The sequence below is a fragment of the Oryx dammah genome, unplaced genomic scaffold (assembly GCF_014754425.2).
Source record: "Oryx dammah isolate SB20612 unplaced genomic scaffold, SCBI_Odam_1.1 HiC_scaffold_25, whole genome shotgun sequence".
NCBI lineage: Eukaryota > Metazoa > Chordata > Mammalia > Artiodactyla > Bovidae > Oryx > Oryx dammah.
In genome coordinates this window covers 74,442,838-74,456,092 of record NW_024070209.1, presented here as the reverse complement: position 1 = coordinate 74,456,092, position 13,255 = coordinate 74,442,838, and the positions used below count along the sequence as shown (strand labels likewise).

Sequence of the window (13,255 nt, the reverse complement as noted above, 5' to 3'; positions counted from 1 at the left end):
ATCAGAATCCTCATTCGGTCCCCTGTAGCCTGGTATGAAACAGAGGCCCGTGACCTGGGAGGAAGAGGCAGGAAGAAGGTGCTCAAGAGACCAAAGGGTGGTCCACCCCAGGGTCAGCCCCAGCACGGAGACCTCTCCCTGGGTTCCCTTCTTGCCTCTGGCTCCTGGGAGCTCCCATGATCTCTATCTCGCCTGGGTGAGCAGGATCGGCACTCCCAAGCCAAATGCAGATGAGAATTATCCCTGCGCTCAGCTCCACATCCCTCCTTTCTCCCTTCTCAATACCACTCACATGAGGCGGTGCCACCTTAGGATCTAAGAAGATCCCATGTCTCCTTGAACCCGCAGTATGCAGCGGAGCTGCTGGCAGTGGTCCGCCTCCCGTTCATTCACCCCAGCTACCTGCTCAACGTGGTGGACAACGAGGAGCTGATCAAGTCGTCAGAAGCGTGTCGGGACCTGGTCAACGAGGCCAAACGCTACCACATGCTGCCCCACGCCCGCCAGGAGATGCAGACACCCCGAACGCGGCCCCGCCTCTCCGCAGGTATGGCAGGACCTGCCCCCAACCCCCCAAGGCAGGTGCCCTGTCGTCAGCCCGACTCTGGGTGGGTCCCCCCAGGAGGCAACAGGCACAGATGCTGACACCGCGTCAGGCTATCCCAAGGGTGCCCCTCCGTGTCCCTGCAGGTGTGGCCGAGGTCATCGTTTTGGTGGGGGGCCGTCAGATGGTGGGGATGACCCAGCGCTCGCTGGTGGCTGTCACCTGCTGGAACCCACAGAACAACAAGTGGTACCCGCTGGCCTCACTGCCTTTCTATGACCGCGAGTTCTTCAGTGTAGTGAGTGCCGGGGACAACATCTACCTCTCAGGTGAGGCCCCCTCAGGGCTGGGCTGGGCACAGGGCACAGACTTCCCCGGGGGTCCTCTCCCCACACCATGGCTAAGGAAGACACAAGGCCCAGAAGTGTCTACTTTGCACGTGAAGCCTCTTCCTGCCCCCAGGGCTGGGCCTCCCGGCCGTGGGCCTTTCCTCACTCCCTGCCCACTCTCTGGACCTCCCTCCCATACTGCCCACAGGTGGGATGGAATCGGGGGTGACGCTGGCCGATGTCTGGTGCTACATGTCCCTGCTCGATAACTGGAACCTCGTCTCCAGGATGACGGTCCCCCGCTGTCGGCACAACAGCCTTGTATACGACGGGAAGATTTACACCCTCGGGGGACTCGGCGTGGCAGGCAACGTGGACCACGTGGAGAGGTAATGAGACCACGGTCATGACAGGGGCACCCTCTAATGTCCCCCAAGAGTTATAAAGCCCATTGCTTCTCCTCCTCAACCCCTACCCAATTAAGACCCACTGGAGCCCGGACATTTAAAGCCCATCGTCCAGGCTCTTCCTGCCCAGCAGAGGGAGAAGAATCGGGATGGTGTGGTGGAAGCAGAAAGAGTGGCAAACTGCCCAGTCACCGAGATGGGGCACTCTTGTCCCAATCAGGGGGACAGACAAGCTGGAGGCATGAGATCCAGTGGTGAAAAAGCTCAGGGTGGGCCTGCTACTGTCCTGACCAGGCAATTAGGGAGCTTACTAGGACTGGAAGCAGCAGCCCAGAGATGTGCTGGGATGTCGGGCCAAGCGAGGGGCTTCCCAGGTGGCTCAGTGGGTAAAGAATACGCCTATAGCACACAATCTCCTGCCTGCAGGAGATGCAGGCAGATGCGAGTTCAGTCTCTGGATCAGGAAGACCCCCTGGAGGAGGGCATGGCAAGCCACTGCAGTGTTCTTGCCTGGAGAATGTTATGGACAGAGGAGCCTGGTGGGCTACTGTCCACGTGTCACAGTCAGACATGACTGAGCATGCAGGCAGGGCTAAGCTGGAACCATCATCCAAATGTGACCGTCATGTCCCTACAAAGTGGAGGTGACACTCCAGGGACACTCCCTTCCTCCCTCTATCCCACACATCCTGAGAAATCTGCTTGTAATAATAACACAGGAAAGGGTCACTGCACACAGGCCTGGCCAATTCTCTAGAACTCTCTATGGAAGTTGTGTGTATAAAGCCTGCCCTCTGCTGGAAGTCCTGGGCTGGCTTCCTCATGACAGTCCTCAAATCTGGCCTCACCCAGAACAGGGATCTGCTACAGGCAGGAGGGCCAGAGGCTGGAGGAGGGCAGTTTTCCAGGTAGAAACAGTCATTGCCTTTGAGCAACAGATACCTTGGAGAGAAGCTGCAGGAAGAGCTCCAACAGCTTTGTGAGTCAGCAGCAGTCAGTGGTGCAGACCTGCTTTCCCAGGATCTACCCCAGAGAGTGGCAAGTTAGTCTGAGCTGGCCTCCAGTTTCAACCCAGGGTGGGTCACAGCTAAGATTACTGGAGTCCTTTTCCCATGTTCTTCCCACACCCTAGGGGCTTCTAAAATGGCTCAGCAGGTAAAGAATCTGTCTGCAATGCAAGAGCCTCAGGAGACTTGGGTTTGATCCGTTAGTCAGGAAGATTCCCCTGGAGGAGGGCATGGCAACTCACTCCAGTATTCTTGCTTGGAGAATCCCATGGACAGAGGAGCCTAAGGGCTATAGTCCAAAGGGTTGCAAAGAGTTGGACACAACAGCACATTCACAGGATCCCACGGCCTAGCCCACCATCCTGGCCTACAACATCGACTCCCACGGAAAGCACAGCTTCCCCCCTGTGACAGCTTATTGCTTGTGGAGACACACATACCCCTCAATTTGTCTTTTTCCCCTCGGTGGCTAATTGGACATTTGACAAATGTTACGGCAGAGACGGATTCAGAGAGACACAGGCTCTGGATGCTCACTGTGGGCTTTTAACTCCCCCAAGTGGAGCCCAGAGATGGCTCAGTAACATTTAATTGTCATATTGATTTGGAGATAATGGGGAATCCCTGTGTGATTATGAAGATATTAATACTGCTGTTGAACCTGGGTCAGCCCTGGTGCTGACAGCCTTCTGTGGGACCCACTGCACGCCCGTCAAGCCCCAAGCTTTCCGGAAGCACCAGCTTCCAGTCGTTTGTCATCCACCATAAACACATGAAAAGGAGACATTTTCTATGTAGGAGTAAACTGAGCTAGATCTGTCATCCTGTCTTGCTTTTGTCAGCTATTTTTAATCTCCTAAGACGCTGATTACTCATTTTGCAAACTTATACTTGTTGATAAATACAGGGATTTGTTCAAGGATCAAATGCACCAAGATGGGGGACAGGCTCCACTCCCATTGGGCCCAGGAGCAGTGCTCCAGTGCTCGGGAGCAGCTGATATCAGACCGCCTTGGTGGCTGGCTCAGCCTTTGTTCTGCTGTGAAACATCAGCTGGGGCACAGAAGGAGCAAGACCCCCCTGGGACACCCAGAGATTGAGGAGCAGTCCAGGGCATGGTGCCCTGAGCCCCTTCCCCAGCCCACTGGTATCTGTCAACTGTCCTTGTTGGGACAGGACACAGACCTGAAGACCCCTGGGAGGAGGGTGCATGGAGGGATGCCCAGGGTTTCCCAGGGAACAGAGCTGGATCTCTTTGGTCAATTTCTGTGCCACACAGTGGCGATGATGGAAACTTCTGGGTGACAGGAGGGTCAGGAGAACAGGGACAGACATGAAGACGCTTTGTTCCCCAGGAAGCACTAATGGTACAAATCGCTCTTCTATCGATAATGAACGAAATGTATGGCACATGATAATTACATTACATTACGGCATTACAGGACTCGAGCAAGATTATATAATTATAGATTAAAACAACAGTGTCATAGACAAACCTGTATTATATCATTATATAAATAACCGGGTCTAATATTTTATGGCCATATATTGCGGTAGCTGTGGTTACTGGATAAATGATAGCCGAGTGCCTCACTCCGCGGGGTCATTTGCATGTCATTAGCATATCCTTCCCAAGCAGGAAGCTGACAGATTGAGCTGATGGAGGGCTGGTGGCTTGGCAATCAGCCACCTGGAATAACGAGAACATTGCGTTTGGCGGAAGGTGCCATTGTACCAAAAGCCTGAAGACTAATAGCCACATAACCTTCCACAGTCTTCCAGCTCCTTGTCCAGAAGCTCTTTGGATCTCTGCCACATTGACTTAAAAAACAGATATCCAAACTTCTGACACTGTCCCAAAAGGCATATCTCCTATTTATTCCATCTCCTATTAGCCACATAGCGTTCCTTTGGGGCTTCGTTGAATCAGCTCCTGCTGCCCTGCAAGGTGCTGGAGCCTCTTCTCAAATCTTGAAGTCTGTGCAAGCTGGATGTTTCCACAGCCAGGGGCACCGGCGAGGAAAGACCGTCTTCCTGGGTCACCGAGCTGTGACTGTGCAATGACTCGTGCCCCCAAGGAGGCTCACAAGGAAAAGTGTGCCTCCCAGGAAAGGTGTGCTGGGGGAATCCCATGTGGTGGTGTGGCAAGCCCACGATGGAGGTCCCGCCTTGGGTCCAGAGCTCTCAAAAGCACAGTCAACTGTGAGCTGTGAATGAAAGATCCAGAGAGAATGCTTGTGAGAGCAGCCCTCAGGGAACAACGGACAGACACAGCTGCCCCAGGAAGAAAGGCCTCACTGATCCCAGTTCAGTGGCCAGTGTGCTCAACACCAAGTCTACTCTTGCCATCAGCTGCTACCTGTTCTCCTGGTTTCCCCCGTCCTCCCTGGAATGCACATTCCATCACGTCTCCATCCTCTGACTTTGCCACTTTGTCCTGCACCACACATCCTGCCGATTTGTTCAGTCCAACCCTTTACCATCTCCACACCCGCCCCCTAGGGCTGATTGCATGAGAATATCCCATGATCTTGGAGACTGGCTCCACTATGTATTGAAATCTTCCAATCTTTACTGGATCTTCACAGTACAAGGCATCTTTTCAAGTTTCCCTTGTCAACCACTTCTCCCACTCTCGAGAGCATATGTCTCCCACCTTCATTTCTCTCCTCAAGGCTCTTACCCTGCAGACTCCTTCAATACTTTACTCCTGCTTCACAGAGAAATTGGAGCCATCAATCAAGAACTCTATCCTCTTCCAGCCATCACTCTTGCCTCTACCTTTACTCTCATGCCATCCTTGACTTCCTCCCTCATACCTAAAGGGCCACCACTTTCCTTTCCACTCTGGATCCAATCTGCATCCAGGTACCAGGAGCCCCTGATCACCAGCTCTCCCCTTTCTCTCATATATAACTCATCTTTCATTATTCATTTGGCTCCTTCCTATTAGCATGTAGACGCAATCAAACTTTCCCCTCCAAAAGTAAAACAAAACCTGTGCTGTGCTGGAGCTGGTTCCTACTGATTCATGGGAGCCCATGCTTAAATCTCGGAGGAGGCAATGGCACCCCACTCCAGTATTCTTGCCTGGAAAATTCCATGGACGGAGGAGCCTGATGGGCTGCAGTCCAGGGGGTTGCTAAGAGTCAGACATGACTGGGCGACTTCACTTTCACTTTTCACTTTCATGCATTGGAGAAGGAAATGGCAACCCACTCCAGTGTTCTTGCTTAGAGAATCCCAGGGATGGCAGAGCCTGGTGGGCTGCCATCTATGGGGTTGCACAGAGTCGGACACAACTGAAGTGACTTAACAATGCTTAAATCTTCAGGAACTCTGCATGTCAATTGTTAGCTACAAATATTATTAAAAATTAAGTCGTATAGGGAATTCCCTGGTGGTCCAGTTGTTAGGACTCCATGCTTTCACTGCTGAGGGCACAGGTTCAATCCCTGGTCAGGGAACTAAGATCCCGCAAACCCACAAGCCATGTGGCAAATAAATAAAATAAAATAATAAAACTTGTCTTATAAACTTAGGACTAATTTTAAAACAAAGGCAATTCATACTCAAAATTCACCATTATCTCATTTTTTACTCCATTTTACCACTGCCTGTACTCTACGTGTCGGCTGCATCTGTATGTGAAGGAGATTCTGTGTCCTGGGGGTGCTTCTGGGTCTCTCTTCCCAGCCTCACAGTCAGTGATGTCCTATTGGTAGCCTGAAATCAGTCATGAATTTACATCACAGAAATCAGCAAAGGCTACACACCAGGACTTTCTTCCCTGGAGAACTGTTTTTTTACAGTTTATCAGCATATCACGGACAATACCTCTTAGCAGTACCTTCTAAGTCCCACATTCTTGGCCCATCTTCCCAGTGAAGTTTCACCCAAGAGATGTCTCCACCATCCATTTCTACTGCCTGGCTTCCCGCTTCCTCCTCCATACACCAATAACCCTGTACTTCCTGTCTCACATAATGTGCCCTTGACACACCACCAGCGACCTGCTGGGGACTTCCTGACCTCCCATCACATCTTCCATGCTGCAGCTTTGTCTCCTGTCACACCACCGCTCCTCTCAGACCCCTCTCAGCTCCCCTCTAGAGGCCAGCATCTCCCCAGCGTCCTCAGCCCATCTTCACCGCTCATATTCCCTGTGAACCCCCTTGCCTTCAATTTCCAGCTACATGTTGATGATCCCAAAGCTGAATATTTAATCCAGACCAAAATATCAACTGCCCCTACACATCCAATGGAGAAGGCAATGGCACCCCACTCCAGTACTGTTGCCTGGAAAATCCCATGGACAGAGGAGCCTGGTAGGCTGCAGTCCATGGGGTCGCTAAGAGTCAGACACGACTGAGCAATTTCACTTTGACTTTTCACTTTCATGCATTGGAGAAGGAAATGGCAACCCACTCCAGTATTCTTGCCTGGAGAATCCCAGGGACGGCGGAGCCTGGTGGGCTGCCGTCTATGGGGTCGCACAGAGTCGGACACGACTGAAGTGACTTAGCAGCAGCAGCAGCAGCAGATATTTTACACTCCTCAGGAACAAAAGCCAACTCATCCTCCTTCCCAAACCTTCCCAACTTTGATTGCCTGTCCCATGAGTAGTGCCCCCTCTGCCCAGACACCCTGAGGCATCCTAGGCAACTCCCCAAACTAAGACAGCGATTCATGCTGCACCATCTCAGTTCACCTCTCCTTCTGTTCCCACCTCCTTCTTTGGGCCAGGCCACTATTTCCCCAGTTTTCAGTCCATCAGTTCAGTTCAGTTCAGTCACTCAGTCGTGTCCAACTCTTTGCAACCCCATGAACTGCAGCAGCCCAGGCCTCCATGTCTATCACCAACTCCCAGAGTTACTCAAACTCATGTCCATCGAGTCGGTGATGTCATCCAGCCATCTCATCCTCTGTCGTCCCCTTCTCCTCCTGCCCTCAATCCCTCCCAGCATCAGGTCATAGTTGGGTATATTTCAGCCCATGGGAGATGCCCAGTGCAGGACTGGGGAAGAAAAGAGCAGGACTGAGCTGGACAGAGAGGACTACGGGCCTGGAAGATGGGGAGCCCAGTGTGAGTAAAGGAAGGAAGACAAAAGTCTGTACAGAGGTTTCAACAGACAGACAAGAGCTCCCTGAGGTTCAGGAGGAAGGTGGAGAGGGCTGGGTTGGACAAAATCCTGGGTGGTCTTGAGTGACTCATCCCAAGGCCCTAACTCTGTGATCTCCAGTTACACCCAGGGCAGAAAGAAGACAGTGGGGCTTCCCCATGTCTGCTGCCTTGGTTGGGGCCCCTGCCCTGCACAAGGCCCATCTCTGATTCTGGGCGCCTATTCTCCTCTCTCAACAGGTATGACACCATCACCAACCAATGGGAGGCAGTAGCCCCTCTGCCCAAGGCAGTGCACTCAGCAGCAGCCACAGTGTGTGGTGGGAAGATCTATGTGTTTGGGGGTGTGAATGAGGCAGGCCGAGCTGCGGGCGTCCTCCAATCTTATGTCCCACAGACCAACACGTGGAGTTTCATCGAGTCCCCGATGATTGGTGAGAACCAATTGTCTCCTCGGCCCAGGACCAGGGCAGCAGCCCCACTCGATTTATTCAATCTCACTATCCCAAGCCCAGATATCCAGCTGAGCCCAAGGGTTCTGCAGACCCAAGTCTGGGCTGGGGGGCAGAAGGGGCATGTGGGGAGGTGAACCCCCAGCCTAGGTGCAGCTGCAACTGCCACTACCCAGACAAAGGGCCAGTTGGTCTGTGCCAGGTGCTTCCTGGCCCCAGCTCAGTCCTCAGGCTACCCAGTGATGCTGGAGGTCTCTGCAGGCCCAGCAGAGGACCCTGACCTGTCCCTTGCTCTGCTCTTCCGGCAGATAACAAGTACGCTCCAGCCGTCACCCTCAACGGCTTCGTTTTCATCCTGGGTGGGGCTTATGCCAGAGCCACCACCATCTACGACCCAGACAAAGGGAACATCAAGGCCGGCCCCAACATGAATCACTCTCGCCAGTTCTGCAGGTGAGGGGGCAGGAAGCAAGGAAGTCAGGGGGAGGGACAGCAGGAGGGGTTGGCGCAGATAACGGACCACCATCCTGTGACCAAGGCGGTGTCCAGGCCAGAGCAGCACTGTGGGTGTGGGTGTTCATGCAGAGCAGAGCAGGAAGCGCCCCAGGGCAGCCCCTGGCCCAGAAGCCCAACCCTTGGGCTCCAGCAGACCACCCCCCTCAAAGCTGCACAGGAAAGGCTTCCAACAGCCCTGGGTCCTTAAGGCCTCACCTTCTCTCAGCGAGAGGAGAGGGTGGTGTTGTGAGGTCTTCCCTCCCCAGGCCTGCCTGCTGGGTCACAGATGAGATGTAGTGCTCACCCCAAGCTATGGATACCCTACATGGGATGATGGTGGTTTATGCCCTGACGACACGTATGATCCTGATGGATCTTCGGAGCTGGGCCCGGTGAGGCACAAGGCATGGCTGCTCTGGAGCCCCGAAGCTGCCTGGGCAGAAACACACCCAGACCAGACCACCCACAGGAAGAGAGAGGTAGAAGTCAGAGTGTGGCCTGGTTCCTAGGATGCTCTGGTCCCAAACCTTAACCACTCTGAGCAGTGAGGTGCACATTGTGCTCTTCCAGCCCCATCCTTTCCCGGACTAAGAGGAATAAGGAAACTAAAGGGGTCCCAGAGACTACATTTGCAGCCTTTCCGTACAAAGCCTTCCTGAAGACTCCTAGAGGTGACCCCTGGCCCTCAGTGTGGGAAAAGCATTTACTGAGTGCCCGCTGTTTGTTGGCATGGCCAGGAAAGCGACAATCCACTACTAACATGTTATGTGACCTCAGGGAAATAACGTCCTCTCTCTGGGGAAGTTCTAGCTATAAGTGGGCCCTTGGACCAGATGAGTGCCAAGATCCTGTTAGTATGACAGTGTCACGGTTCTTGAGCCCTCTTTTACATGGTGCCCATGTCCATGGTAACTCTAACAATATTGTCCTGTGATCAAGACAACCGGGGTGTGGGCACCCCTTGTGGGTTGGGGGGACTCCCATGCCTCACGTGAGAGTAAAAGTGAGTGCGGGGAGACGATGCCTGAGGGGAGGTTGAAGCTGAGTCTTGCACTGAAAGCAAGGACAGGATATGCCACCGCGGGAGAAGCATGAAGGGCCCAGACAGCATGGAGCTGGGAGAGAGAAGGCTGGGAGCTTCAGAATCTGGGAAGAAATCTAGACACACAGGTTGTGTCCAGGCTCTCAGGCTTTCAGAAATGGGTGGTGACTTAGGAAGTGCATCTGCTCAATGTCAGGGGATGGCCAAGAGAAACAGCCACTAGCTGAGATGAGAGAACTCGGACTGGAAGCACAGGGGTAGCCGTCTGTGTGAAGGGGTAGCTGAGATTGGCAGTTAGGGAGTCAGTGCAGGAGAGCAGGGAGCTGCCCGAGACGGCAGGACCCAGCCAGTGAGTGTGGCACAGGGTGGGCACCCAGGCCACTTGGTGATGCCGGGAGCACACTGGGCCCTGATGGCAGTGCAGGCAGCCGCACAAGGTCACATGTGTGAAGGAATCACAGCAGCAAGCTTTGACTCTGAGCCCCTCGGCCAGGGTGAAATTCCTATTCGAGTAGCCCATACTCAATTATGGTTTAGCTCCTTACACCCTGTCTGCTACCATTCTGGTAAGTCATGTTTCCAGCTGGATTGAGTGGTAGGAAGGCTCTGTCCTGGCAACACCAACAAGATGCTGTGTAGAGACCCGTGACCTGAGCTAAGCACCTGCACATAGAGTCTCCCAGGCAATCTGAGTCAGATGCATAGGTCCCGGGCCGCCCAGTAGGCATCAGTGTCACCCGCAGCCAGAGGGTAGTATAGCGTGGCATCCTGATTGGTCCTGGAGGAGAGGTGTTTTTCTTACACCAGCTTAGGTCAGAGGGCAAAGAAGAGCAGCAAGATCCCATAGGACTTTTTTCTTCTTAAAATTTATTTTTACTTATTTATTTATTTGGCTGCACCGGGTCTTACTTGCAGCATGTAAGGATCTTCAATCTTCCTTGAGTCATGCAGGGTCTTCAGTTGCAGTATGTGGAATCTAGTTCCCTGGCCAGGGATTGAAACTGGGTCCCCCGCATTTGGGAGCATGAAGCCTTAGCCACTGGACCACCAGGGAAGTCCTCAAGATCCCATAGGACTTTTGCAAAAGGGGAGAGGCAGCCAGCAACAGGACAGGGCTCTCTTTGTCCCAGGGGGGATCCCCAGTGGCTAAGTCTCTCCCCACTTTCTCTGACAGCGCCGTGGTGCTCGACGGCAAGATTTATGCAACCGGAGGCATTGTTAGCAGTGAAGGGCCAGCCCTGGGCAACATGGAAGCCTATGAGCCTGCAACCAACACGTGGACCCTCCTCCCCCACATGCCCTGCCCTGTGTTCAGACACGGCTGTGTCGTGATAAAGAAATATATCCAAAGCGGCTGACATCAGCAGAAAGCCCACACCGAGACTGTGGACACGTCTGGTGAGGCAAATGCTACTCACAAAGATCGACTTTCAGCAACACCCATAAGAGGCCGACCAACCCAATCAAGGAACTCACTGCGCTGGACATTTTGAATACTCTCTACATTGAATGTAGGAAATCATCCTCGCCTTTGGGGGGACAAGAAGGAGTGGCCTCCAGGCAGCAGGAACCACAACCCTCCCAGTGAGCGAGCCGGGCCTCAGCGCTCCTGCAGGGGCGCTCTGAACAGAGGCGCTCACTTGGCCCCATGCAAAGGAGTTTCACATAACTTTCCAGCTGGGAGATAGCAGCTGTTTTTTCCTTCCTGCAGAGCAAGCTTGACCCCCAGCCAACCATAGATCAGTCATCCTCTGACAATATTAGACGTCAGGCTCTTTTGGAATAAGATCAAAGTGTCCTTACCACTTTGATTCCTACTTTTGTTTTTAACCAATCTACACTTTCAGTGGCCGAGGGAAAACAAGGGACAATACTATGTTATGGGGACACCAGGCCAAGGAGGCCGCCAGTCCCCACTGGGTCGATAAGTCCAGCCACCACGTGGAGCCTGATGTGACTGGGGCAGGGCCACCGTGGGGAGAGCTGGGGACAGCCGTCTGTCCCTTCACAGGGTTTTCTACCGTGTTTTTGCTGGAGAAGGACAAGGTGATTGTGCTAGCTTTCTCTTATCCAATATGAATTATTTAGATTTCCAAGGCATTTTCTTGATAAACAAAAAGGCTATTTTTAAGTACCGAGAGAAGGAGGCGGCCTCAAGAGGGATAATGTGGGAATTCCCAAAGCTCTTTGTAGGTAGTGCCAGAGTGGGGCATTTGCTCCAATTTTTCTATGTGCAGAATAGAGGATCTCTCCTGGGGGGCTGGGGTGGTGAAAGCCCCCATTTTATTTTTAGAAAAAGTAACTCCCAGACAGCCCTGTAAAAGCTGTGCCTCATGGAGGCACTGTCAAGGAAAGATGACTGTTCCGGAAGGTAACCGGTTTTGGCTCTCAACACCAGGCCAGCTCCCTCCATGAGGTAAAGCTGAGGACCCGGGCCAGGCTGGAAGGGAAGGGGGGAGAATACATGTCTACAAAGCACAGGAGACTATTTTTGATATTTATAGCTATATATTAAGGCACCTGCCGCAAAGAGCTCTCAGGATGGGGACAGCCTTCTCAGACGAGCCATGCCAGGCAAAGCCTGATGGGTAAGAGCAGAACCGCTCTTCTAGTAGCATCTTAACCCCTGAGGGGAGGCCACCCCGTGGCTCACAGAGAAAGGCCTTCCCGCTAGTCCTCAGACCCTCAAACCTCACACGGTGACCAGTTTCCATTCCAGGGCACGAAGGATGTGGCTGCCACTGCTGCGCTGTTGAGTCGAAGTTGGTACCAAATACACATTTACCATTTTTATATCTGGGAAGTCGACTTGCCGTCATCTCATCGTGAAAACCATTTCTAAGGAGAAAAGGACAGGACACGCGTTCCATCTTTCAGTATTTGATGACACAAGGTCCCAGTGTTGGGCATCAACTTCTCACACTACAAGTGTGGCTCCCACTTGGACAAGATACCAAGCTTCGTTATGCAGTTTTTAATATTATTTATTCTTTTAAAAAAGTAATAAGCACAAAACTACATACGTTGTATGTCATTTAAAGTATTTATGTCAAACAGGGTGCAAGTGTGAACCCAAGGACTGGAGCACAAGTGTCTAACTGCCTGGGGCAGGGCGGATGTCAGCGTTGGTGTGCGTCTACCTCCAAAGGAGGTGCTAGTGGTCAGCGAGTCTCAAAACAGATGACATTGAAATCCCGTTTCTCTCCTCATCTATCACACTGGAGCAAAACTGGCTATTTCTGTGAATGATATAAAACAGGGTTCTCTGTAATGCTATTGTACATAGTATATGTTTATTGTTAAGTTCTTGTTATATTATAATAAATATATTTATAGATCTAGACTTGGAAGCCAATGGAATGCCTCTGTGTGCCACCGTCCTTGACCCCAAGAGGAGCAACCCGGTGCAGGCCTGTGTTGCCTCTCCTATCAGCTGTCTGGGCTCTGCCGCAGACTCAAATGCAGATCTTGGTGCATTCTGCATCAAATGCAGAAGACAGGACTCCTTAGCAAGGCAACGTGTAGAGCTGAAAGTCAAGAGTCAAGAACAATTAAAGTCAAAGTTGAAAGGGACTTGCAAACACTCTGGCATTGACTCTCAGGATCTCCCTTCAGTTTAAATGCTTTTTTTTTTTTTGGCTGTACTCCATGTGGGGTCCTTAATTTTCTGACCAGAGATTGAACCCATGGCCTCTGCACTGAGAGCAGGTTATCTTAACCACTGGACCACCAGAGAAGTCCCCAGTTTAAGTGCTCTTATTATATTTGTGCAACTGAAAGCTTCAAGGTTAGCTTTCTCCTAGTCTGACTCCTGTGCCCAAGACCTTTTTGAAGGACTGTGCCAAACCCACATGGCA

General features: G+C 52.3%; 1 protein-coding gene across 2 annotated transcripts in view; it reads left to right on the top strand.

The window, feature by feature from the left end:
- The window catches only part of KLHL29 (kelch like family member 29), a 237,734-nt gene extending 224,993 nt beyond the window's left edge, over window positions 1-12,741 (top strand). For both annotated transcript variants that reach the window (XM_040224542.1, XM_040224541.1), the window contains exons 8-13: window positions 349-547; window positions 691-873; window positions 1,082-1,262; window positions 7,650-7,843; window positions 8,170-8,314; window positions 10,573-12,741. In XM_040224542.1, coding sequence (XP_040080476.1) covers window positions 349-547; window positions 691-873; window positions 1,082-1,262; window positions 7,650-7,843; window positions 8,170-8,314; window positions 10,573-10,756 — 1,086 coding nt within the window. In that variant the 3' untranslated portion in view covers window positions 10,757-12,741. The remainder of the gene's footprint in view (window positions 1-348; window positions 548-690; window positions 874-1,081; window positions 1,263-7,649; window positions 7,844-8,169; window positions 8,315-10,572) is intronic.
- The last annotated feature ends 514 nt before the right edge of the window (window positions 12,742-13,255 follow it).